Raw genomic sequence first — 23,766 nt, 5'->3', positions numbered from 1 at the left:
ATAACTTAGCTTACAGATGTACATTTTCTGGCTAAAAATGTGTTTTAAAATATTGAATTCGAATGCTTTTAGATGGTGCCAACCTCTTTCTAACTCTTTCTATCATCTATCATTGCCAGATTTGTTCCTTTGGATTTTCTACTTTACCCCAGGGGCACTTGGGTTTGTTACTCATATATTGGATGAAAGGGACAAAATATGTTCAGACCACTGTGAACACTTAATCAGAAGCATCAGGGCTGGTACTGAGCAGGGCAGGCAGTGTTTTGTTATTTATGTTCACACTATGATTTCCTCTTGAAGGTTTCCAAGAAGTAGAACTGACAACATATTCTAAAACATATCCCAATGAATTGAATTTTCTAGTATTCAGTTACCCTTAGTTGTGTTTTGCTTTTGTTATAGAAAATATATTTTTTGTTTGTTTCATTGTCTTTTTTTGGTGTTTAATTTTATTATGGGATTCAGATAAAGTGTCACCAAGTTTGCCCATCAGTTTCACTGCAGAGTTTTTGTTTGTTTGTTTGTTCTAGAGAGGGAGAGAGGGAGGAGAGGGGCCGAAGGAGAGGGAGAATCTGAAGCAGATCCACGTGGAGCTTGATGTAGGGCTTGGTTTCACTACTCTGAGATCATGACCCAAGCCAACATCAAGAGTCTGACACTTCGTGATCCCAGGGTCCTGAGATTGAGTTCTGCAGAGCCTACTTCTCTCTCTGCCTATGTCTCTACCTCTCTCTGTGTGTCTCTCATAAATAAATAAATTTTAAAAATCTTAAAAAAAAAGAATCCAACACTTAACTGAGCCCCCAGGCACCCCCACTGCAAAACTTTTTTAATATCACATTTAAAATAGATATTTGTTCATATTCTTACTCAGTGAGAGTGAAGAATACCAGACAGTAACCTTAAACTGTTTCAGTGGCTTTAATTCTCATTAACTTGTTATAGTTTATCAGTTGGAAATTAGCACTATAAAAATAATCCCATTTGGTAAATTACAGCAATACACTTTCAGACTTTAATTACATTCAAATCATTATAAATAATTCTTTAAAATTTAGAGATGACTTTGGAGGATCTTCTCTTTTTCTTTTAATTACAATTTTTTTTTTTAATTAGTGGGATTTTCTTTTTTTTTTCTTTTCTTTTTTTTTTTTTTTTTTTTTTATGGTAGTCACAGAGAGAGAGAGAGAGGCAGAGACACAGGCAGAGGGAGAAGCAGGCTCCATGAACCGGGAGCCCGACGTGGGATTCAATCCCGGGTCTCCAGGATCGTGCCCTGGGCCAAACGCAGGCGCTAAACCGCTGCGCCACCCAGGGATCCCAATTACAAATGTTTTAAAATGCGTAATTTATGTTAGTGTTTTCTGTAGTTTTGGTTTCTGCTTCATTTCTCTTTCAGTAGTTTTGAATTATAACGCATATTTGAACTGAGGAAAATAATTTAATTCCTGCTTAGGTGAATTTCATATTATATTTATATGCAAACCCTTTAGTCTTAAAGGATTTCTTAATAAAGAGAACTGTCATACTTAAGATATTTAGAAAGTTAGGTGTTAATTGGCAAGATTGTCTTGAAGTTAGCAATTATTTCTATGGATTTCAAACCTGGTTTGGGTAACTAGGTAGTGATGGTGTCTTTTTATGCTGGTGCTTTAACTGTGTTTCTCGGAAGCTTCTCTTATTAAAATTTAAAAAGTTAAAGTACTGGCAAAACATTAAGCTGATTGGATTTTATTTGAATATGAAAGGAAATGAAAGTAAAATGATAGAAAATTAATAATGAAGAGTACAAGTTCCCATGCTAGGAGCTGTTAAGATGGAAAGCCGAGTAAGGTACCATTTTTTGTTGTCTTAGTGCTTCTCGTGGCAGGAGACCTATGTGCTTAAAATGGATGGATTACATTTTAATAAGCCATTCAGTCCTTCTTTCCTAGAGGATTATTTAGTTTCTCCTTTTTTCCCAAAACTTTAACATTTTCCTCCCTGTCATCTCTCTGTGATCATGACTTTGCTTTATTACACAGAGAAAACAGAAGCCATCATGATGGTATTTGTGCCACCACATTTGCTGGTGGATGTGCATCTGCTTTTCTTCCTGGTGCTTTAAATGAACTGAGGCTTATTCTGAAGGCTGACTCCTCTACTTGGAGACCTGATCCTCCCCTTAAAATACTATGTATTTTCACCTCTCCACTGTATCATCCCATAGGCCCACAGTGATGTCACAATATTTCTCATCTTTTAGAAAAACTCTCTCTTGAACCCCCAGTTCCCTCTAGCTCTTGTTCCCTTTCTTTAATCTCCTTCATAACAACATATTTAGAAAGATGTGTTTTTACTCATTATATCAGATTTCTTTCCCCCATTCTCTTTCGAAGCTACTCCAGTTCCTTAGTCTATCAAAAGTCTTTCTTCCCCCTCTTTGGTACGGTGACTAATGGCTTCCATATTGTTAGATCCAGCAGACAATTTGATTTATCATTGACATTGACAAAGCAGTTCTCCTTCCTCTTAGAAACACTTTTCTCTTTTGACATCTGAGTCACTGTTCTCTCTTACTTCTCTGCTCCTTCTTGGTCTTACTCCAGGTAGGGCATAGTCAAAGACCTTGATTGCCTTCCATTCAGCCTTGCAGCTAGATAAATCTGTCAGGCCTCACAAACCTGTTATCCATAGGAGTTGCTCAAGAATTAAACCTTCCTGTTTTCTTTCCCTTTTTGTAAAGTCATACCTCCCTCTCTTGCACCAGCCTTTATTTCAGTAGATCTTTACATTGGAACTCTGTAAACCCCTGTAATCGTTACCTATTGCCATTGCCATGGTGCTGCTGCACAAAAAACACAGAAACCTCAGTGGTATGCAGTAATAAGCAATAGCATTTTTTCCCCTCATTCTCAGGTTTGCAGGTCATCTGGGGAAGTTCTGATTCATGCTCAAAGTTGGCCCGGTCTGCTCTGCTTTATGTACCTAACTAAACACATTTTATGCCTCTGCTTGTATCACACAGATACCATATGGTGGCTAAAGCAAGTCACAAGGCCATGTCCCAAATCAAAGGGTGGGGAAATCCACTCCACCCATGTAAGTGGAAGGACCTGCAGCCATATGACACAGAGCATATGACTGGAGCAGGGAGTAATGTAGTCTGTCCCATCTCCATTCCATGGTTAACCTATTCTCCACTTCCCAATCCCTAAGCATCAGTATCACAGGGCTTAGTACTTAGACCTCATTTCTTCTTTGTATACTTGCTTCCTAGTTGACCTCATCCAATCCCCTGACCTCAGATGGCATCTTTTTCTCACAACAACCATGTTTATATACTCATCTTGGACCTTACCCTGAATTCTAAATTAGGGACATAATTGCCTACTGGACATATCTACTGGATGACTAGTGAGCCTTCAAACATTTCCAGAACTGAACATTTAGCTTCCATAACTCTGTCTCCCCAGATTTGCCCATCTTCTAAACTTCCCCATTTCAGCAAATGCCATTACTATCCTGCTAGTTGTTTAGTTCCCAAACGTCAGCACTTCTTTCATACTTTACATTTAGCCCCTCGGCAAATCCTTTTGGTTTTTGTGCTTAAAATATATATCTAGAATTTCACTACTTTTCATTCCCTCCACTGTTACCACTGTAGCTTAAATCCTGCACATCTCCTGCCTTCAACCTGGCTTCCCTGCTTTTTCCTTCCCCTCTATATTAGTCTGCTCAGGGGACTATAACAAAATCTCATAGACTGGGCAGCTTAAACAACAGGAATTTATTTTCTCACAGTTCTGGAGGCTGGAAAGTCTAAGAAGATTCTGGCAGATTCTGTTCCTGGTGAGAGCTCTCTTCCTGGCTTGTAAGATGGCTGTCTTCTTGTTGTGTACTTACATGGTCTTTTGTGCACAAACAGAATGAGAGAGAGAGAGAGAGAAAGAACACTCTAGTGTGTCCAACTCATAGAAGGACACTAATCCCATTACATTGGTTCCTACCTTTATGACCTCATTTAACCTGAAATGCTTCCATAGAGACCTTTCTTCAAATACAGTCACACTGTAGGTTAACGTTTCAACAGATGTATTTTGGGGGACACAAACATTCAGGCTATAAGAGAATCCTTTCCCTCTGTTTTCAATAAAGCAGCCGAAACTAACTAAACTAGATCATATCATTTTTTCTGCTCAAAAAACCTCCAGTGGTTTTCCATCTCACTTGGAGCAAAAGCTAAATTCCTTACAGTGGCTGGGAGGTGTCTTACATGACCTAGTTCTGCTGTCTCTTTGAAGCCACCTCTGACTATACTCTGCCATTTTTCACTTAGCTTTAGCCATAGTGGTTTCATTGCTCTTACTGGAACATACTAGGCAAGCTCCTGCCTTGAGACCTTTGCTTTACTAACCCACATGACTTAGTCCTGTGCCTTCTTCAGGTGTGTGCTTAGATGTTTAGTAAGTAGGGAAGCCTTCCCTGACCTATCTTACTTACCATCCCAGCAACTTCTTTTCCTTCCCTTGAACCAAAAACCCAGCTTCCCTGTAAGGATGCCATATTCCTACTAGCCATTTCAGGCCAGGCTTCCAGGCACTATGCTATGTGAATAAGAAAATTTATTCCCTGTCCTCATGGAGTTGAGTGACTTGTGGGGAAAACAGGAAATAAAACCATAAACAAAAATTATGAATTTTGATAGTGCCATAAAGGAAATACTCTGGTTGTTGTGATGTTGAATGAAGCGGGGTGGGAGGTCCCGCTTAGGATGTGCTACTTAAATAGGGCTAGCCTAAGAGAAGTGAGAGATGAGACCATGCGAACAGATGGGTTTATAAGAGAGAGAATATATGTAGAGAAAAGAAGGTGAATAAAGAATAGTCAGAATATCTGGAAAAAGAAGTCAATAAGAAAGCAGTGGTAAGAGGGGTGCCAAGATAGTGCAGTTACATGTAATGAGTTCATTCATTCACCATGTATTTATGGAGTGCCTGCTTTGTGCCAGGTACTGCCTCTATGTGCCAGAGAGGATGGTAGTAACAAAATAGGAATTGTTCCTACAGAAGGGAAGATGACTCTACAAATTATGGAGTAAAGAAAAGTGAGATACAGGATAGCAACTTGAAGTCATAGCAGGTTCCCAGGACATTTCTTTGGTTGGCTCTTTTATGCTGGATTGTGGAAAACTTTGTATTTTTATGAAGGGTGCAGGGATTCAGTGAGAAGGCTGAAATTGAGGATGCAAGGGAAATGGTGAAGGTATTTCATGAAATTTAAGAAGCAGCAGGAAGTGATAAGAGCAAAGTAGAGAATTAGCTTTAAGGAGGAGAACAGGTTCTTCCTCTAAGACAGAAGTGAAGGAAGAAAGGTAAAGACGAGGCTACGAGGTCCCTAGTTGGATAGGAGGAAAGATCTTTGGGAGAGGAGGAATCTTGTTTCTAAATTATTTGAGGACATATTTCTTGTGTGCCATTTCCCCTCCAATCTAAACTTTCTTAAAACCTTCAGCTCTTCTTCACATGATGTTTTTCTAAGTCTTTTGTCATTCGGGACCTTCTTTTCTGAGCACATCCTAACTTGTCAATGTTCCTGTAAAAGTTCATTACCTAGTGTTGAACACAATTCTCCAGCTACAGACTAGCTAATGCAGGATACAAAAGAGTAGTGGACTCCCAGCTTGTTCAGAAGTCACGTGTTTGTTTATAAAGGCTAGGATGTTCTCATCTTTTATTCTGGGAGATGCCCGTAGGGCTGACTGGTACTAGCCAGCATGCTGGGAGTTGTTACTGCTGAGGTACGTGCTATTCTAGTTGGCTTTCTCTGTCTCCATTGAGGTTATCTTTATTCACTGGCTCTTATTTCTTATAATAGTTAGAGGTCTTGGTTCTCATAGTTTTCATCTCCCCTGGTTCCTGTACTATTTTCTCTATGATCATCACCACAATCTTACTTTATATCTTGGCATCTTTGTTCTATCTGTTTTCTCCTTTATTAAGTAATTAATCTTCCTTTATCTATCTGGTCACTCTCTTTTTCAAGCTCAGGAGGACTTTGTTAGAGGTGTTAAATTCAGAAGGGGGAACCAGCGCAGGCAAGCTCTGACATCGCTCCATCAGTTGTTTTGACAATCTGGTGGAATACAGAACCCAAGAAACCATTTTAAAACACCTTGAAATACTGGATAAAGCATAACAAATATCTCTTTATATGCATGACTGAACTTCCACAAAAGCCACAGAAATACATAGGGCTAAAAACAAAAAGGAAGCTAAAACCCAGGGCTTTAAAACAGGGTCTCCCTCTTTCCTATCACTTGTCTTGTTTTTTTTTCAGCTTTGGTGCTACTGAGACTTGACATTAATAGACATTTCCAATCAATAAGATAATTTCTTTGCTTTCATCAGCAATTCAACTGTTGGCATTTCCGTATATTATATCATTTAATTTCTTCTCTCACGGCGGTTTTCATTACAACTTATGTTCAGAGGTGTTTTTTCCTTAGCAGTACTGAGATGTGAGTGCTTCATATCTCATCCCTGGATGCATTTTTGAAGTGTTATTGTATTATCAATTGCATAACTGTCTGTTTTGTCTGTTTTGTAAATGATTATTTTAAATGATTTTTTTCAAAAAATGTGAAATTTGATCCATGAGAAAAGCAGTACAAAATCCCGAGGATTGAGAGGATTTGGGTTCACCTATTTTAGTGTTATTTCTGTGTATACATTCAACTTGCTTGTTGAATGTTTTGGATTATTTCATGAGAATACTGTTGTTCAAGATCTGGTGAGTTATGGATTGTGGATTTGGAATAGAGGGCTGAGATGAACAGAATGATACTAATCTGAATGAGGAGAGTAGACACAGACTCAAGGTATGGTATGGTCAACTGGAGGATATTGTGGAATTAACCTGCATTTTGATAAGGAATAGTTGATAGATTTGAATATTTAAATTCTGTACTATTTTTGATACTACTATGATAGCAAGAAATGGTTCCTGATACCACTGTTTACCTTAAATTTATGAGAACAATCCATTCCATCCTCATGTTCTCTATCAATAATCTAATTATATCCATCTTGGATTTGGAAAAACTGATTAACCTTTTCAGGCTAAAAATGTATTTATCATCTGCTAACTTTTTCTAGTTTTATTTAAGAGTTCAGGGTCTCCTTATCTATTGTATAAAAATACTTGTTCTATTTAACATAACCCTTTTTCTTGGAATAATGTAAGGGAGATTATTATACACACAATACATATATATTTATATATAATTTGAAAATATTAGCATCATTGAGGTTTTAAAAAAATAAGTTTTCTAATTGCTTTTTTAGCAGCAATAATGATAGTATTTTTCATTATTTTTTAGGTTAATAAAATGCTTTTTGAGACTTGTTTATCTTGTTTAACTCTCCCAATAACCCTACCAAGTTGTTAATATTTTCTTTATTTAAAAGGATATGTGAATTTTCATAGATATGGAGTGATTTCTCCAAGTTATATAATGACTGAAAGTCAAACTGCTCTTGGGACCCAGATCTTCTACATCTGTCTCCTCCAAAAGAATTGTTTATGTATGGTGAAGTTTATATAATTTCATTTTATAGAATAGTCCATTTCAGTGTCTAAAGTACCCACACTTTTATATCAGAGTATCTAGAAAACCAAATTAGTACGAAAAGGTAGACATTATTGTTATATTTTTGAATAGTTTGTTTGGGTAGCCTGGGTGGCTCAGCGGTTTAGTGCCACCTTCAGCCCAGGGTGTGATCCTGGAGACCCGGGATTGAGTCCCACATCTGGCTCCCTCCATAGAGCCCTCCATGGAGACACTCTGCCTGTGTCTCTGCCTCTCTCTCTCTCCCTCTCTCTCTCTATCTCTCTGTCATGAATGAATAAATAAAATCTAATAAATAAATAAATAAATAAATAAATAAATAAATAAATAGTTTGGACTTAGCCTTCTCTTTATCATTCTCTTTATTTAACATTACTTCTTGCACCTCAGGTACTTCTTCCTGAATTAAATCTTTAGGAAGTTCTTTCGGTAAGGATCTGTAGTAACCATTCATTATTTAGTCTGTCTGAAAATATGTATAATTAATTAATTAATTAATTTTAAAAAAATATTTAATTTATTCATGAGAGAGACAGAGACAGAGGCAGAGACATAGGCAGAGGGAGAAGCAGGCTCTGCAGGGAGCCTGATGTGGGACTCGATCCTGGATCCTGGGATCAGGCCTTGAGCTGAAGGCAGATGCTCAACTGCTGAGCTACCCAAGCATCCCTGAAAATATTTTTATGTTGCTCCCATTCTTAGAAGATACTTTGGCTGGATATAGAGTGGTAGATTGGTATTACTTTCTCTTGACACATGAAGGTACTGTTTTCTATCATTATTTTTGTTGAGAAGTCAGCCGTTGATCTAATTATTAATTATTTTTAGACAATCAGTTCTTTCTGTTGGGATGTTTTTAAGATATTCTCTTTATCTTATGTGTTCTGTAAGTGAACTGTAATATGTTCACAATGTATTCTAACTTATCTTGCTTGGTATTCCTCGAATTGAATATTAGTATCTCATAAGTCCTGGAAAGTTTTTAGCCATTGAATTGCTTATCCCCAACCTCTCTTTCTAGAACTCTGATTGGACATATATTGAGTCTTATTCTGTCCTGCCTTTCACATTTTAAATCTCTTGTTTCATTAAATTGCATTATGTACTTTAAAAAAATCCACTATCTAGTTCAATACTTGTTTTTTCAGCTGTGTCTTACCTGTTATTAAGCTTTTCCGTTTAAAACATTATGATTTCCATTTCTAGAAGTGCTGTCTAGTTCATTTTCACATCTGGCCAATTTTGATTCTCCTCTTGTTTTTTAAATTATATTTGATATCCCTTCTTTGTTCTTTTATTTTATTGATCATATGTATTTTATATTCTGTAGGTAATCATCACATGACATGTGACGTTTTTATAGATTTTACTCTTTTTTGTTTCTCTAAATTCTTTCTCATGGCTTATTTTCTTTCATGTTCAGTGATTTCTGATTTTAAATTTGTGTTTCTTAGAGTTTGATCTGTTAGAACTCTTGGAGTTCTGAGTTTACAGTGTATTTTTTTTCACAGGGATGTATATCTGCTTCTGCTAAGCATTTATATTTGCCTTGGTACTACAAAACGACAGTCACTTCCTTCTACATTTTTGGCTTAGGATTGAAGGGTTGGGGGAGCACAGAGATTGTGTAATTTTGGCCCCAAGTCCATGTGAGGGGAGAACTGTGGTAAGATTTAATGTTATTTTTGCTACTCTGCTCCACTTATAACTAAGATCAAAATAGCCATTTTTAATTTCTCCCTCTGTCCAACACATTTAATATTTATTTATTTAAAAATGTTTATTATTAATTTTTTTTTAACTGAGGATGTTTTCTTTTGGAGTTTGAAAAAAAATTTTTTTTGAAGTAATCTCTATGGCCAACATGGGGCTGGAATTTCTCTACCTATTGAGCCAGCAAGGTGCCCCTGAGAGTTTTAGTTTTTTTTTTTTCAGGGGTCCTTGATCTATCTTCTCAGCTTTCGTGGGCTTCTTTGTCTCCTTCCCGCCTTCCACTTCTACATTGAGTAGCTGGCTAAAGGCCAAGCATTAGTCTGCCAGGATTGGCAGATTCCTTGGAACAGTTTCCTGTTCCAGTGTTAAAACCCTGGGTTCATAGTTTTTGTCCCTGTTCCCTTCCCAGGCTCTGAGGAATTCTGTTATTTTTCCTTTTCATCCCTGTATTTAAAACATTATTTAGTTTTTCAGAATATTTAAGGTGTGCTATCCCAGGAGGAGTTTTTCTAACATAAAATCGTTTTAAGTATGGAAGGAAATCAAATTAGTAATCAGAAATTTGGTTGAAAAACACAGAGTGAACGAATTAAATTATTTCAAGGGATATTTTTCAGAGAATCAAAAAAAGTATTTTTGCTCCATATTAATTTTTTAAGGAGCTGAGTAAATTTCCACAGTTTATCTTTCCTTCTGAACAGTGCTATACATTTATGAATTATTATTTTTTATTTCCATTTCTTAAAAAGATTTATTCATCCATTCTAGTGAGAGGGGAAGGACAAAGGGAGAGAAAGCCTCAAGTAGACTCTGCATGGAGTATGGAGCCCAGCACAGGGCTCTGTCTCACAACCTCAGATCATGACCTGAGCCAAAACCAAGAGTCCAATGCTCAGCTGACTGTACCACCCAGGCATCCTTTTTTTCCATTTTTATCAGTATCTATATATATCATGACAGAAAGTATAAGTCAAATATATTTCAATCATGGCTTCTTTGAAGGTAAATTTAGATCACATTGATCCTCAGTCTCCTTAATGATGCATTTATAAACCATTTTAGATTGAGTTAATTATACAATAGGATTTTGTTGATTAACAACTTTTTTTACATTATATATTATTTTATTATGTTATTTCTACTTTGAATCAAGATTAGAATCCCACAGTAGAGATCAGTTTTTTAATATAGGGGGACAGAATTCCTATAATGACATTATTCGGTTTAACACACACATGTACACATACTGAGGGCCTGCTATATGTTTATCAGATTCTTGAGAGAAAAAGAAAAAAGTGAAAGAAACACATTTGTGTAACTCAGAAAGCTACTGCTTTAAAATTTTCCTTGATCCTCCTTTAGGCAGGAGCCAGTCTCTCCCTGCATCACTCACAATTCTTCCCGTTCCATGCTGTTTTCCTCCCCCTGTTTACCTTTTACCCTCAAACAATTCTTTAATGTCACATTTTCAAGGTACTTTAGTAGGCATTGGGGATACAATAATGAAAAAAAGATATGAGATCTACATTTACACTAAACTTATAGATTGTTAAGAGAAATAGATGATTACATGACATAATGTAGTTTAAGTGCTATGATGAGGAAAAAAATGTTGTGGGTTATATAGGAAAAGCACTTGGCCTAGGGGCCAGTGATATCTTCTTAAGTGAAATTGTGTTCAAGTTGAGATTTGACATGTAGGTCAGTGGTTCTCAGAGTATACTCCTAGACCCTCAGTAGCACCTGGCAATTTGTTAGAAATAGAAAAATCTTGGTTTTACCCCCAGGCTGCTGAATCAGAAACTGGGAGTAAGGCCCAGAAATCTGGCATTTGACAAGCTCTCTAAGGAATTCCAGTTCATGCTGAAGATTGAGAACTAGTGGATAGGTGATAGTGTGATAGAGGGCTAGGGTTGGATCCTACTGGGCAGAGGGACCAGCTTCAGAGATCCCTAGCCACTGAGACTAATGTGGAAAAGCAGTTTGCCTGAAGCATAGGACATAAGATCTGGAGGAGAGGTGAGGTGGACAGAAGAAAGTGTGGAGAGGAGAGCATGGAGATCATCTGGATTTTGTAAACCATATTAAATTGTTTAGATTTCACTTATCATAAAGGCTCCTTTTATGCATCTATTATTTCCTCAAATAGAATATAAATATGCAAGGGTCAGCATCGTATTTCCATGTCTCAGAATACCCTTCAACTATTGTTGGCATATAATTGGCATCTGATAAATGCATGCAGTATATGAATTGACTGAAATCATTGGATACTCACAAAAGCCTTGTGAGTAAAACTGCCTATATCACACCTGAGAACACCCGAGGCTACGAGCAGGTGAGTGACTTACCAACATAACAAGGTCAAATGACTGTTCAGAAGTAGAGGTGTTTTACAAATCCAAGCATTTGGATTTTGTTCTTAGGATCCCTTCTTTATTCCATAGTACCTTTCTGTCAGGGAGTGCTGAGATTACAGAGAATATGTACATAAAATCACAAATTTTTTTGACTTGTAAGCATTCCTAATGCAACTGTGCTTCTTTCTCCTTTTTCTTTTCTTCTTTTTTTTTCCAGACAGAAAAGGGGAGTGCACTTCATGAAGCAGCTTTATTTGGAAAGGTGGATGTTGTGAGAGTTCTGTTAGAAACAGGTAACTACCGTGATTCTCCATGGAATTTATTCTGCCAAATACAATTTCTATTTCAGGACTAGATAAAGGGAAATGGCACAGTTTTTTTTTTCCATAATCACCCTTACTTTTTACCTTTAGTTCATATTGCAAATGTGTATCCATATCATGTAGAATTGAGCCTCAATGTTTAGGTAAAATGAATATAAATATACACCTTCTTTTACTCCATAGATGTCAGTAAAAAGCTCTTAGAAATTACAATTGTATATATTTAAACCACATTGAAATATATTAGAGAAACTACCAGAAGGAAAAGGAATTCTCTGCTTGTACAAAAGGGAGGAACTGATCCTTATGAAGTTATGACAATTGCTTGGTTTATGAAAGAACATAGTATTTCCCTAGGCTTATTGGGAACTATGGTAAACAGAAATTAGTGTTCTGTATCCTTAAGGTAAATTCGCCTTGTTGCTTCATCAACTGAGTAGCTATTATTTGTAAGCTGCAGTGATTTAAAGGGATTTTTTTTTTTAGAAGGAATGCTTTGAAGGAACAACAGAGTAGGTTTGTCTTCATATGTATATTCTGAATGAAATGAAATAAAATTGGAACTGAGATTGGATTTTTTTAGGATAAAAAAGCATGGGTACAATTTTATACTTGGAAACAATTGATTTGAGTCTTTGGTGTTATGGACTACATTTAGTGTATTTGTTTTCCACCCTGAAAAAATGAAAAACATTGGCTATTGCATTTTGATTATACTTCTAGAAAGCTAAAGTCTCAAGTACATTTTTTTACATTGAACAGTGATATAATAAATGTCTTATAGGCAACAAATTACAATTTTGCTTGTCACACATTTCTACACAAATTTAAGCAAAGCTTAATTATCTTACTATACAATGAACTAATGCCGGATTCTGAAAGCTGGCTCTGTTTACAGTTAGATGTTTGGAAAATTCATAAACTTTTTTGGGGCAGTGAAAACTACTACATTCCTTAGTACAATAAGTATTTTTAGAATTAAAATAATTACAAATGTATTTTAGTTACAAACTTCAAGAAGTGTGCTCAGCAGGTAGATGGTTGTTATTTACACTGAATATAATCTTGCATAAATATGAGATATTTGACTTTGTAGCTGGACAAATACTATTTGGACAACAGTTCAAAATAATCATCCTTCTTCAACTTTTGTGAATACTCAGATATTTTAAGACTGTCATTATGTTATGCATGATACATTATTATTTAAAATTTTTTTTACCATATTTTACAGAATATATCTATATCACAGAACCATTATTATATCTTAGGAATTCACATTCTAAATTAATAAATAATATTTTTTAGCTTGACAGCGTATCTATTAACTAGCTATAATCCAAACTAGCCTTAATTATAAAAAAACAATCTTAATGATTGGGTCAGTGCCCTTGAAGACTTCATTCATTGTCAAGAATGTTCCTAATCTTTGGTAGCAGGAGACCCCCACCTTCTTTCTTACAAAAATCGTGTGTGTGTGTGTGTGTGTGTGTGTGTGTGTGTGTGTGTCTAGGACTTAATTTTTTACACAACTACTTTCATAGCTTGGTCTGTGTATGTTTAATATTAGAGTAGTTACATCTTGACAGTATCTTCTGATGACACTTCTGTGGTTGTACATTTAGTGGATTTTTCTTTTTCTTTCAGGAATTGATGCCAACATAAAGGATAGCTTAGGTAGAACCGTCTTAGACATTCTGAAGGAACATCCGTCTCAGAAATCTCTCCAGATTGCAACACTCTTACAAGGTAAACAATATTGAATGATGGATGAGCTTGTCTTAAAGTTAAGATTAGATTAAATCTACTGTAGTTTTCTCTTGAGTTTTGAGTCAATGTTTACTTGTAAGTAAACTTACTGTTTACGTTTTTTTCTGGTAGACTTTTAAACTAAATAATAATAATAATTTTTTAAAAGATTTTATTTATTTATTCATGAGAGACACAAAGAGAGAGAGAGAGATACATAGACACAGGCAGAGGGAGAAGCAGGCTCCATGCAGGGAGCCCGACGTGGGACTCGATCCTGGGTCTCCAGGATCACACTCTGGGCCGCAGGCGGCACCAAACTGCTGCGCCACCGGGGCTGCCCAATAATAATAATTTTTAATGTTTTATTTCTGTTTTCAGCTAATGAGTATTTTTATGAAAAGCAAAAGTGGTTTTTCAATCACTTGATAATAGTCTTTTAAATCCATATAGTAAAAATGTAGTTAGGAACTTGATGGTAATAAGACTATATAAAGTGTTGATGGTCTTACATTTGGATAATGTTTTAAGAGTTTTCAGGGATTTTCTGTTATTTTGTCTGATTTCTATAACTTTGTGAGGTAGGTAAGTCTGATATCATTATTTGCCTTTTTTTTGCACATGAGGGAAACTGAAGCTCTGAGAGGCTGACTTGCTCAAACTCATATCCTGTTTGGGGTAGTAGACCTGGTACATAAATGCTGGGTTAACAACAAGAATTATACTTAGCTAGAATAATACAGATTATTTCTTCCTTAATCTAGTAGTATAAGATAATTCAGTCTTGCCAGCCTTTGTTTTTGGTAAAGGTCACCTAAGGTCTACTGAATGTTTGAGAACCACCTAGGTTCATTTGCAGGATTATATACTTCCCTGTTTGATCTAAAAATTTTAATGAAAATTTAGATTGAAATACTCTCCCATTTTGCTTCATGATTAGGCCTGACATATAGTATGTTTCCCTTAAAACCCCAGACATTGATTCTCTCCTTTCCAGTTAGCTTCTACACTGTTCAGCAATGATTATCCCCTAATTATTGCAGATTGGCAGCAAGTGTAATAGGGAAGGGAGACAGGATGGTTTCCCTGGATATTAGTTGGGAAACTGAAGGACAACTCTGTCCTGCAGGAGATACACGAATTAAAACCAAGTCAGGCAGGTGATGCAGAGATACAAGAGTCAACAGAAGCCAAAGAGGGGTAAAAAGAATAGATGAGCTACAGGAGGTCATTCATGCTGTCTTCTCTCTTTATTTTCAAAACCTCTTAGGGAAGGGAAGGTCAGTCCCCTACAATTTTCTTGTTAATAAGGAAGTTAATTACAAGTCAAGTGCATATAGAGATAAATCAGATAATACAAGAGTGGCTCTACATATTCAAATTAAAATCAAGTGGAATGAAAGCTAATAAAAAAGAATGGTATACAACATTTTTGTCTTTTCCCTTTAGGCACTTTATATTTCATATTGAACTTTTGTCTCTAACTCAACTTTAAAAAACAGAGGCTTGTGAATAATACGCCTTTTGGGAAAAGCAAAATAAATGTCATCTGCTAAAAAGAAGACATGATGTAATTACAGACATTTATTGTATTGATTTAACTTAGATGAAATTGTTATTAGCTAGGAGTTAACTGTGTTCCCTTAAATGGTCAAGGTTCATTAGGTATGTCAATTTGTATTGAACATACAGGACATCTTTGAATTTTTAAAATTGTTGGCAGATTTTAGAATATGAATGTGTTATCTGTATGCTTTTGCATTCCTGGGTCACAAATCAGTGGTGCATTTTAAGTTTAATGAAAAAGCTTGTTATTTCGCTAAAACCAATTTAGAGTAGATAAAATTACTATTTGTGTTCCAGAGGAAGAATTCACTTTACATAAGTACTACACTGGGTCAAAATTATAAGGATAGACTTCCATAGGTTGCTTTGTTTGCCTAGTAGAATGGCCCTTAGAAACCGTTTGGATGGTATAAAGACACAGTTGGTTGGCATGAGAGCACAAACTTTCTTAACTAGATTTTAAGAAAAAAGATTCCTTCTGAATAAAGACATGTAAGAAAAAAAGATCCCTGTGGGGAGAAATCAATGGATTTAATCCTTTAGATGGAGACTACAAACTAGCCACTGTAGATGGAATACTTTTGCCAGATAGCACATATTTTGTTTAGATTACATATTTTAGGCGTGCACTGTATTTCCACAAAAATTTAATTAGCTTTCAACATAGAAAAATCTGGAATTTCAGCTAAGACCTTAGAATTTCATTTTCTCAAAAAGAACAGGCTTTAATTTTACTTTACTATTGAACTTTCAGTGAGTCACCTACTCTCTAGTTAATCATGCTCCACATACTTGCTGTGTTCTCTGTGTTCAGATGCCGTTTTCCTTATGCTTAAGAGAAAAGTGAGATATTTTCTTGTCCCATGTCTATCTGGTTGTGCCACTTATTAGCTGTATGAATATGGTCAATTAAAAATCCTTCTCCTTGAGTTGTCATCTTTAAAACTGAAATTCTCATAGTGCCCATGTCATAGTTTTGTGAGGCTCAAGTGAGTTAACTTATTTTAAATACTTAGAATACTGCTGGTTGCATAGTAAGCTACATTTAAGTTTTTTAGCTGCTGTTACTATAATTGTATCTTCCTCAAAATTGGAAAAATGAGAGGTAGGCTGAGTGTAAAACACTACCTCAAAAATAATGAGAAAGAACATTATTTCTTTGTGGAAATAAACTTTAATATGTAATTATGCTTATCTTACAAGAGTAAATACCATTATAACCTAAATTTCATTCATTTATGTTACCTGACTAGTTGTTGTATCCATCTGAATTCGGTATTCCTGTTTAGGTATCAAGTCTATTCAAAGCATCTTTCAGAGGTTTTTAAATCTTCAGGTAGAATAATATATTTAAGGAAACTAAGGATGTTACTATGTTTTTAACATGTGAATTTATTTTTAAGGAAAGAATGTGACCAGTTTAGTTTTCACAAAGAGGGTTTATGTGTCTCTTAGGTTCCTAAGTATCTTTTATGTTTTAATTAAAAAGATTTAAATTAATAATTCATGAAGGTCTTTCAGGTTTTTTTTTTTTAAGTTCTTTTAAAGACTTAGGATATATTGAGGAGAAAAAATAGATGAAAAACTGGTCACCAGAAATAAAACCTGAAGTTTAGTTATTGATTCTAAAGTAAGTGAATTTGACTATGTAATTTCAAAAACTTGTGTACACAGAATATTTAGAAGGTGTGGGAAGATCAGCAGCCCTTGAAGAGCATGTACAAGAAGATACAACACAAGAAATACATATTTCATCTCCTGTTGAGTCTCCTTCCCAAAAGACTAAGAGTGAGTAGCTAATTATAAACCCTTGAAATAGTACTAGATATTTATGTACAGATTTGTCCTAAATGTACAAAAAGGCTAACACTTATAAAAATTTCAAATCTAATAAATTATATCTTATACACTCTATATTTTTTAAATATTTATTTATTTATTAATGAGAGACACAGAGAGAGAGAGAGAGAGAGAGAGAGAGGCAGAGACACAGGCAAAGGGAGAAGCAGGCTCCTTGCAGGGAGCCCAATGTGGGACTCGATCCTGGATCCTGGGATCAGAACTTCAGCCAAAGGCAGGTGCCCAACTACTGAGCCACACAGGCGTCCCTATACTCTATATTTTATCTGTTTATTCAGTCAGCATTTTTTTTTAAAAGAAGAAGATGGTGGAGGAGGGACATATGGAAAGGGAACGGGAGTCTTAAGCAGTGAAGAGCTCAGCACGGGGGCTTGACACTCATCATGGGGTTCAATTTCACAACCCTGAAACCAAGACTTGAGCCGAAATCAAGAGTCGGAAACTTAATGGACTGAGCCACCTAGGCACCCATTCAGTCAGCATTTATTGAGCACTTCTGTTTGTCAGACCCTACTCTTGGTCCTGACATTGTAGTCAGCAAAATTAGAAATTTCTGCTGTCATGAAGTTTACATGGAGTGGATATTTTATGGTAGATAGTTCCCTAAAATTAATTAATTAATTAATTAGAGAGAGTGAGAGTGCACCTGAGTTGGGGGACAGGCAGAAGGAGAGAGAGAATCTCAAGCCAGCTCCCTGCAGAATGCAGAGCGGGGCTGATCCCACAATCCTGCGATCATGACCTGAGCCGAAATTAGAGTTGGGTGCTTAACTGACTGAGCTACCCAGGTGCCCCTTGCTAAAATGTGTTAATGCAGAATAAAAATATTGATATCTGGATTATAACTACTGGAGTTTTATTTATTCTCAGGAGAAATTGTACATGTAAGGTACCTTTCTGAGAATGATTAGAGAAATGCATATTTGCATGCAGCCTGCAAAATATTCACATTTTGATAGATGATGCATATTATTTGTCTGTTCCTTCTGTGTTTTTCCTTTATGTCGCATTGCACAATTCTTATTTATTAATTATGTAATTATTTGTCTAAATACATTCTATTTCTTCTTATTGAATCTATGAAGTAGGCTCCCAATACCATTTAAAATTTGTTAATGAGTTATTGAATGAATTGTGTTTCTGTGAACTATAATGCCAGTGAAAGATTGTTAAAGATGAAATGTTCTAATGAATAAAACCTTAGGAATTATTCATTCCACATGCTTTTATGTACTATACATGTATAAACCTTCAATACTATTTCTATTTTGAATCAGAGTAATAACGGGCAAAATTGGGATTTCTCCTTGTCTTTTATAAGTTCTTGCACTAATCATAGTTTAGTATCTTGTTTTCAATGGAGTATTTTCCGACTTACTAAATCTTATTTGTCATAATATGAGTTCTATCACCATACTAGTTATATTTTTATTAGTTAATAGGAAGTTTAGGCAATAGCCCTTCTTGAAACTTTGAAAAAAAATTGCTATTTTCTTACAGGTGAAACTGTGACTGGAGAATTATCAAAACTCTTGGATGAAATAAAACTCTGTCAAGAAAAGGATTATTCTTTTGAAGATTTGTGCCACACAATATCAGACCACTACTTAGATAATTTGAGCAAGATTTCAGAGGAAGAACTTGGGAAAAATGGAAGCCAGAGTGTAGTAAGTAAGGGGGGAAGGAAGACAGTACGTCTGTCTTTGCCAATTCATTGTGTATCTGAGAGGCATGGGATTTGTGCATTATCCTATCTTCTGATTCTGCCAGTGTCAAATGTCAGATTCCCAATTGCTCTTTTTCTGATGTTTATTGCTGTTTTATTCTCACTGCATGTGTAGGGGAAAGAATGCCTTGATAAATCATTTATAGTTTGTGATGAATCTCACTACTGCTAACTTGCTAACAAATGAAATCATAGTGTCTTTGATTATGTTCTTTTAGTTTTACTGGGTGTGATGATACTGGTTTCCAATGAAAAAAAAAATCTTCCTTTTGTCTTTGTTTCCCGCTTTCTCTATGAACTGAGTCTGCCCCATCTTGAAGAAAGATGGAGCTGGGCTGTGTGTGTATGTTTCTCGGTCACTCTGTATGTCACGGTAGGGGAGAGACATTGTGGAAAGTTTGACTCCATATTTTTATAATCTTAAACTAATCCCTCATGCAACCTACAAGCTCAGAGTCTAAATCATGAATTAGAGATCCTTGCTCATTTAGATTTTATATTAACACTATAGCAAAAAAAGACCAAAACACCCTGTAGAGAATCACTCGATTTAAAATTAAGATTTGTATATCTGTTTTGAGTCATGTAGAGGTAGGATTTTTAGGGTATAATGGTATCAAAGGAAATGTAGTATTATGACACGAAATCTTTACTCACTTTTAGAACTTAATTTGTTACAGAAATATTATGCTTTCTTCAAAAGCTAATAAGAGTGGATTGTGTTAAGTGTGTCATAATTATTTATGAAAACTAAAAAAAATTGCCAAGTAGAGTGACTATTAGGAGAATGTTTACTTCATTTAGTTACTTAACATGTATCTTGTTTCCCAGGATAGTACTTGTTAGTCTAGCTCCATGGCTAGTCTTACTCCCTACACTCTTTGTTCTTGGTTTTTGTTTTTTTTTTGTTTTTTTTTGTTTTTTGTTTTTTGCTACATTGTCTTTTTTAAAGCATCATATTATTGGCTCCAATAAAAGCTCTTTATGAATAATTATGATTAATTATATATATATATACATGTATATGTAAATACATATAAGTTTAACCAAATGAAATTTTTATATTAATGAGATATTTACTGTAGTGACTTTAACATCAGGATAAAACTTCCCGTTTAAAAGTCTTAAACAGTTATATGTCATCTCTAAATGACAAACCAGTTGTATTTCAACATTTCCTTGAAGCTTGGTTCAAATTAAAACATTTATCCTGCATAAATAATACATGGTGTTTATAGGTTTTTAGGTCTGTCCCTAAAGATTTCTCTAAACTGACTGCTTCTGGTCCTCTACTTGTAGCGAACCCATAGAATTTCTGAAAGCCCTAATTTGTAGTATGTACCGTAGTAAACAAATTTTAAGCTAACATCCCAAATTCATGTATTCATAAATTACATATATCTACTACTATTCTAAGAATATATGAGGTAAATTAGAAGGATAAAGAATAAGTGTAAATGAAAGCTCTTTTTTTTTCTTTTACTCAGTAGGTATCTTGTATACCCTGGGGTCTGAACCCTATACTTTGAGACCATGCTTACATGCTTATATATTTCAAGTAGTGACATCTGAGGTTTTTGGAATTATGAGGGTGACATAATTTGGGGGAATGAAGGCTAAGTGTTTTTTTTTAAGTCAAAACTGTATAGAGAAATTAGGGCTCATAAATTGAACTGAAATTCTTAAAATTCAAGCTTATCCTTTCACACAATCACTCTTTGTTCCTGTGACAAACCTTATATTGTGTTCCTTGAAAGTATTGTCATATTAAATAATAAAGGTTACATGAGGCAGAAAAGCAGAGGGTACTTATGAGGAAGGGCAAGTAGTTCAGTTTATCTGAAATAATAGAGTTTATAAAGGGAAAGATGGGGAATAAAATTAGAAGGATAGGTTGAGGTCAGGCCATGGGTGATTTTGAATGTCAGGATAAGAATTTTAAATTTATTTTTTAGAAAATGAGAAAAATCTAAAGGATTTTGAGCAGATAAAAGACATCACTGGAAGTACCCTTTTGGAAGATCTGATAGAAACTTGTCATTAAATGTTTAAAAAGTAATCCAGTTATTTTGACCCTTTTCTATAGACTATGTTTTATTTGGGTTCAGTTGCTTATATTGAATATTTCTGTTCATCAAAAATGTTTCTTCAGAGTTTTGTTATGAATTGTATTCTCAAATTATGCAAAAATTTAAGTAAAAATTTAATTAAGTACTTATAGATCACGTTTGTCAGTATGTTGTAGATTATAAGATTTATAATAGCAGTAATCAAACATGGTTCCTGACTTGCAGGAGTTCAAAATTCTTATTCAAAGAAGGCTTCAGTTGCAGTGTACAGATAAGACTAACATGTGAAACAACAGATAAATAAGGGCTGACATTTATTAGATGCTTACTGTTCAAATGCCTTATGATTTAAGCTACTTAGTCCTCACAGTAATCCTAACTGGATTTATAGACTTGGGAAATGACTCAGCTGGCAAGTAGCAGACCTAGGATTCAAACTCAGAGCCAATGTCTTTAATTCCCAGCCACATTTCTCATAATAAATTATCCAGTGGCCAAAGGAATTTTTTAAAAAGGGAGAGATTAGCAAAGACTTACTGGTATTCATTGAAGGCTTCATGGAGGTAGGGAGAGACTAAACTCAGAGCTCTGGAGGGAGAGGAGATATGCCTTGTATTTGTTTTGAAATGAATGAGTGAATGAATGAGTGAATGGGAAAGGATTCCAGCTCGCAGAAGCATTATGTGCAGAAGCACAGAGGTGAGACATAGCATATAATTTGAGAATAATGGTTTATCATGAAAGTTGATTTTGGAAAGTAGTGGGAAACAGATTTGGGTAAGTAACAGTAATACTTAACATTTACTGAGTACTTTATTTATATTAACTGATTGAATTTTCATAATAACCCTGAGGAAGGCGGTATTATCCTCCCATCTGACAAATGAGAAAATGGAGGCATAGAGTAGTTTTATGATTTTCCCACGTTTATACAGTTAATTGCCAGAGCCAGGATCTGAAGGCAGGCAGTCTGGGGCTGATGCCGTATCCATTACCACTCAGATGTTTTGTTAAGGGCAGATAATTAGATTTGAGAAGCTAATCAGAAGTTTAATATTGACGGTGAGGAGAGTAAATTCTTGAGTAAGGGAGTTCTATCCTGATGGTGACATCCTGGGAAGATAAAAATGGTAACTATCGTCAGATGTTCTGGGAAGAAACATAGTGATTCTCAGCAGTGGTTATATGTTAGACGTATCTGGAGAGGCTTCAGAAAATCCTGATACCTTCAGGTAACATGTTCTGACCAACTAGACCAACTAAATCAGAATTGTTTTGGGTGGCTCTGAGCCTTGTTCTTTCAGAAAGCTAATGTGCACACTGTTGGTCTAGAGGCCTCAAAATCCGCCAGGGCCTTACAGAGGTAATTCAGACCTGAGATGCTGAGTCACAACTTGAGGTCTTGATAATACCACAAAATTATAGAATTATAGAGCTAGAATAAATCTCATCATGGGTCTTCCAGTATCCAGTCTAATTCTCCCATTGCTGTATGAGAGCAGCTAAAAAAATCTTTTGGGCTAGAGACATTTTCAGTTTATCATCAAAGAAAATTCCCAGTCTAGTCCTAAATTAAAATTATTTCTATATTACATTGGAATATTACATGTGGAATAATATTTTTGCTTGTTTGCATTATTGGCTGTAGGATGGACATTTGGATTCAGTTAAAGTTTAATTTTAGGTGATAATGAAATACCCACTTTGTTCATTATAATATGACAAATAATTCCAAAAGTAATTTAGAAGAAATAAAAATGTGAGGAAAATATAATTTTGTAGCATTTGTACTATTATTATTATTATTTATATAAATGTATTTTACATATTAGTGATGTGCCTTGAATTTTAGGGGTATTTTAACAATTCTTAGTTTAGTTTAGCTTTCATTGCCATTTTTTTCTTCCAATAGAGGGCACTCTAATTCAGTAATTTAAAATACAAAATCAGCTGTCTTATGTAAGAACTTGTACTTTTGAATTAGAGGTTTCTGATTTTATTAAAATATTAATTAGCCTTAGGTAGTAGTTTGAACAATTTTACTAATATAAGTGAATTAAAAATTAAATTCTTATTATGATTGAATGTATTCAATTGGATGTTTTACATTTAATGTGAAGGCTAGCTCCAGTTAAAATTACATTTTCCCTTGCATAAATTTTAATTCAAAAGTCAGTCTGTTTTAAGTGCTTTTATAATATGCATATGGAGCCATTTTCTAAGTTGAATTAGGACATTATATAATCTAGAATGTAAATTTTGAAGAAATATAAATATCTTTACATACTTTAGCAACCCATGAAATTTAGAATTTTGAAAGAATATAAAATAATCTGAAAAAATGTTCTTTTCTCTTATTTTCTCAGGTCATATATTCAGTTTCTTTTTCCATGTGTATAAACAATGTGCCGACTCTTAAATGTGAATACGTATACGACAGAGAAATTTGATTATTAGAGCAGACTTCAGAATCTAGGTTTCAGGAAAACTTTTTTTCTTTTTTTAATATTTAAAATAGAAAAAGTATTATTGTTTCATTAGATTATATCTCTAAGAAATAAATAGGAAGCTTCAGGGATGAAATACATTATATTTTTTTTCCCTAAGGGAAACCTGGATACAAATGGCATGTAAAGACTTCTTGTTTGAAAGAGGTTGTGTTGCCAAGTTTTGTGCAATTTCAAATCAAGCAGTATACTTCTTTTCTGTTATTTTACTTTCTTTTCCAATGCAAAATCTTTAACGACATGTAAACCTTCTGAAGTATGAGATATTTTCTGTAATATAT

General features: G+C 34.9%; 1 protein-coding gene across 26 annotated transcripts in view; it reads left to right on the top strand.

Annotated features, from left to right (window-relative positions):
• The window catches only part of ANKS1B (ankyrin repeat and sterile alpha motif domain containing 1B), a 1,023,959-nt gene that overhangs the window by 167,236 nt on the left and 832,957 nt on the right, over positions 1 to 23,766 (top strand). For all 26 annotated transcript variants that reach the window (XR_011994937.1, XR_011994938.1, XR_011994935.1 and 23 more), the window contains exons 5-8: positions 11,903 to 11,978; positions 13,656 to 13,757; positions 16,998 to 17,111; positions 18,684 to 18,850. Coding sequence is in view for 14 of the 26 variants with exons in the window: in XM_072724641.1 (XP_072580742.1) it covers positions 11,903 to 11,978; positions 13,656 to 13,757; positions 16,998 to 17,111; positions 18,684 to 18,850 (459 nt within the window). In the remaining 12 variants the exon portion in view is untranslated. The remainder of the gene's footprint in view (positions 1 to 11,902; positions 11,979 to 13,655; positions 13,758 to 16,997; positions 17,112 to 18,683; positions 18,851 to 23,766) is intronic.

The sequence above is a fragment of the Vulpes vulpes genome, chromosome 10 (genome assembly GCF_048418805.1).
Source record: "Vulpes vulpes isolate BD-2025 chromosome 10, VulVul3, whole genome shotgun sequence".
In the NCBI taxonomy this organism is placed as follows: domain Eukaryota; kingdom Metazoa; phylum Chordata; class Mammalia; order Carnivora; family Canidae; genus Vulpes; species Vulpes vulpes.
This window is presented reverse-complemented; position numbering and strand designations above follow the sequence as displayed.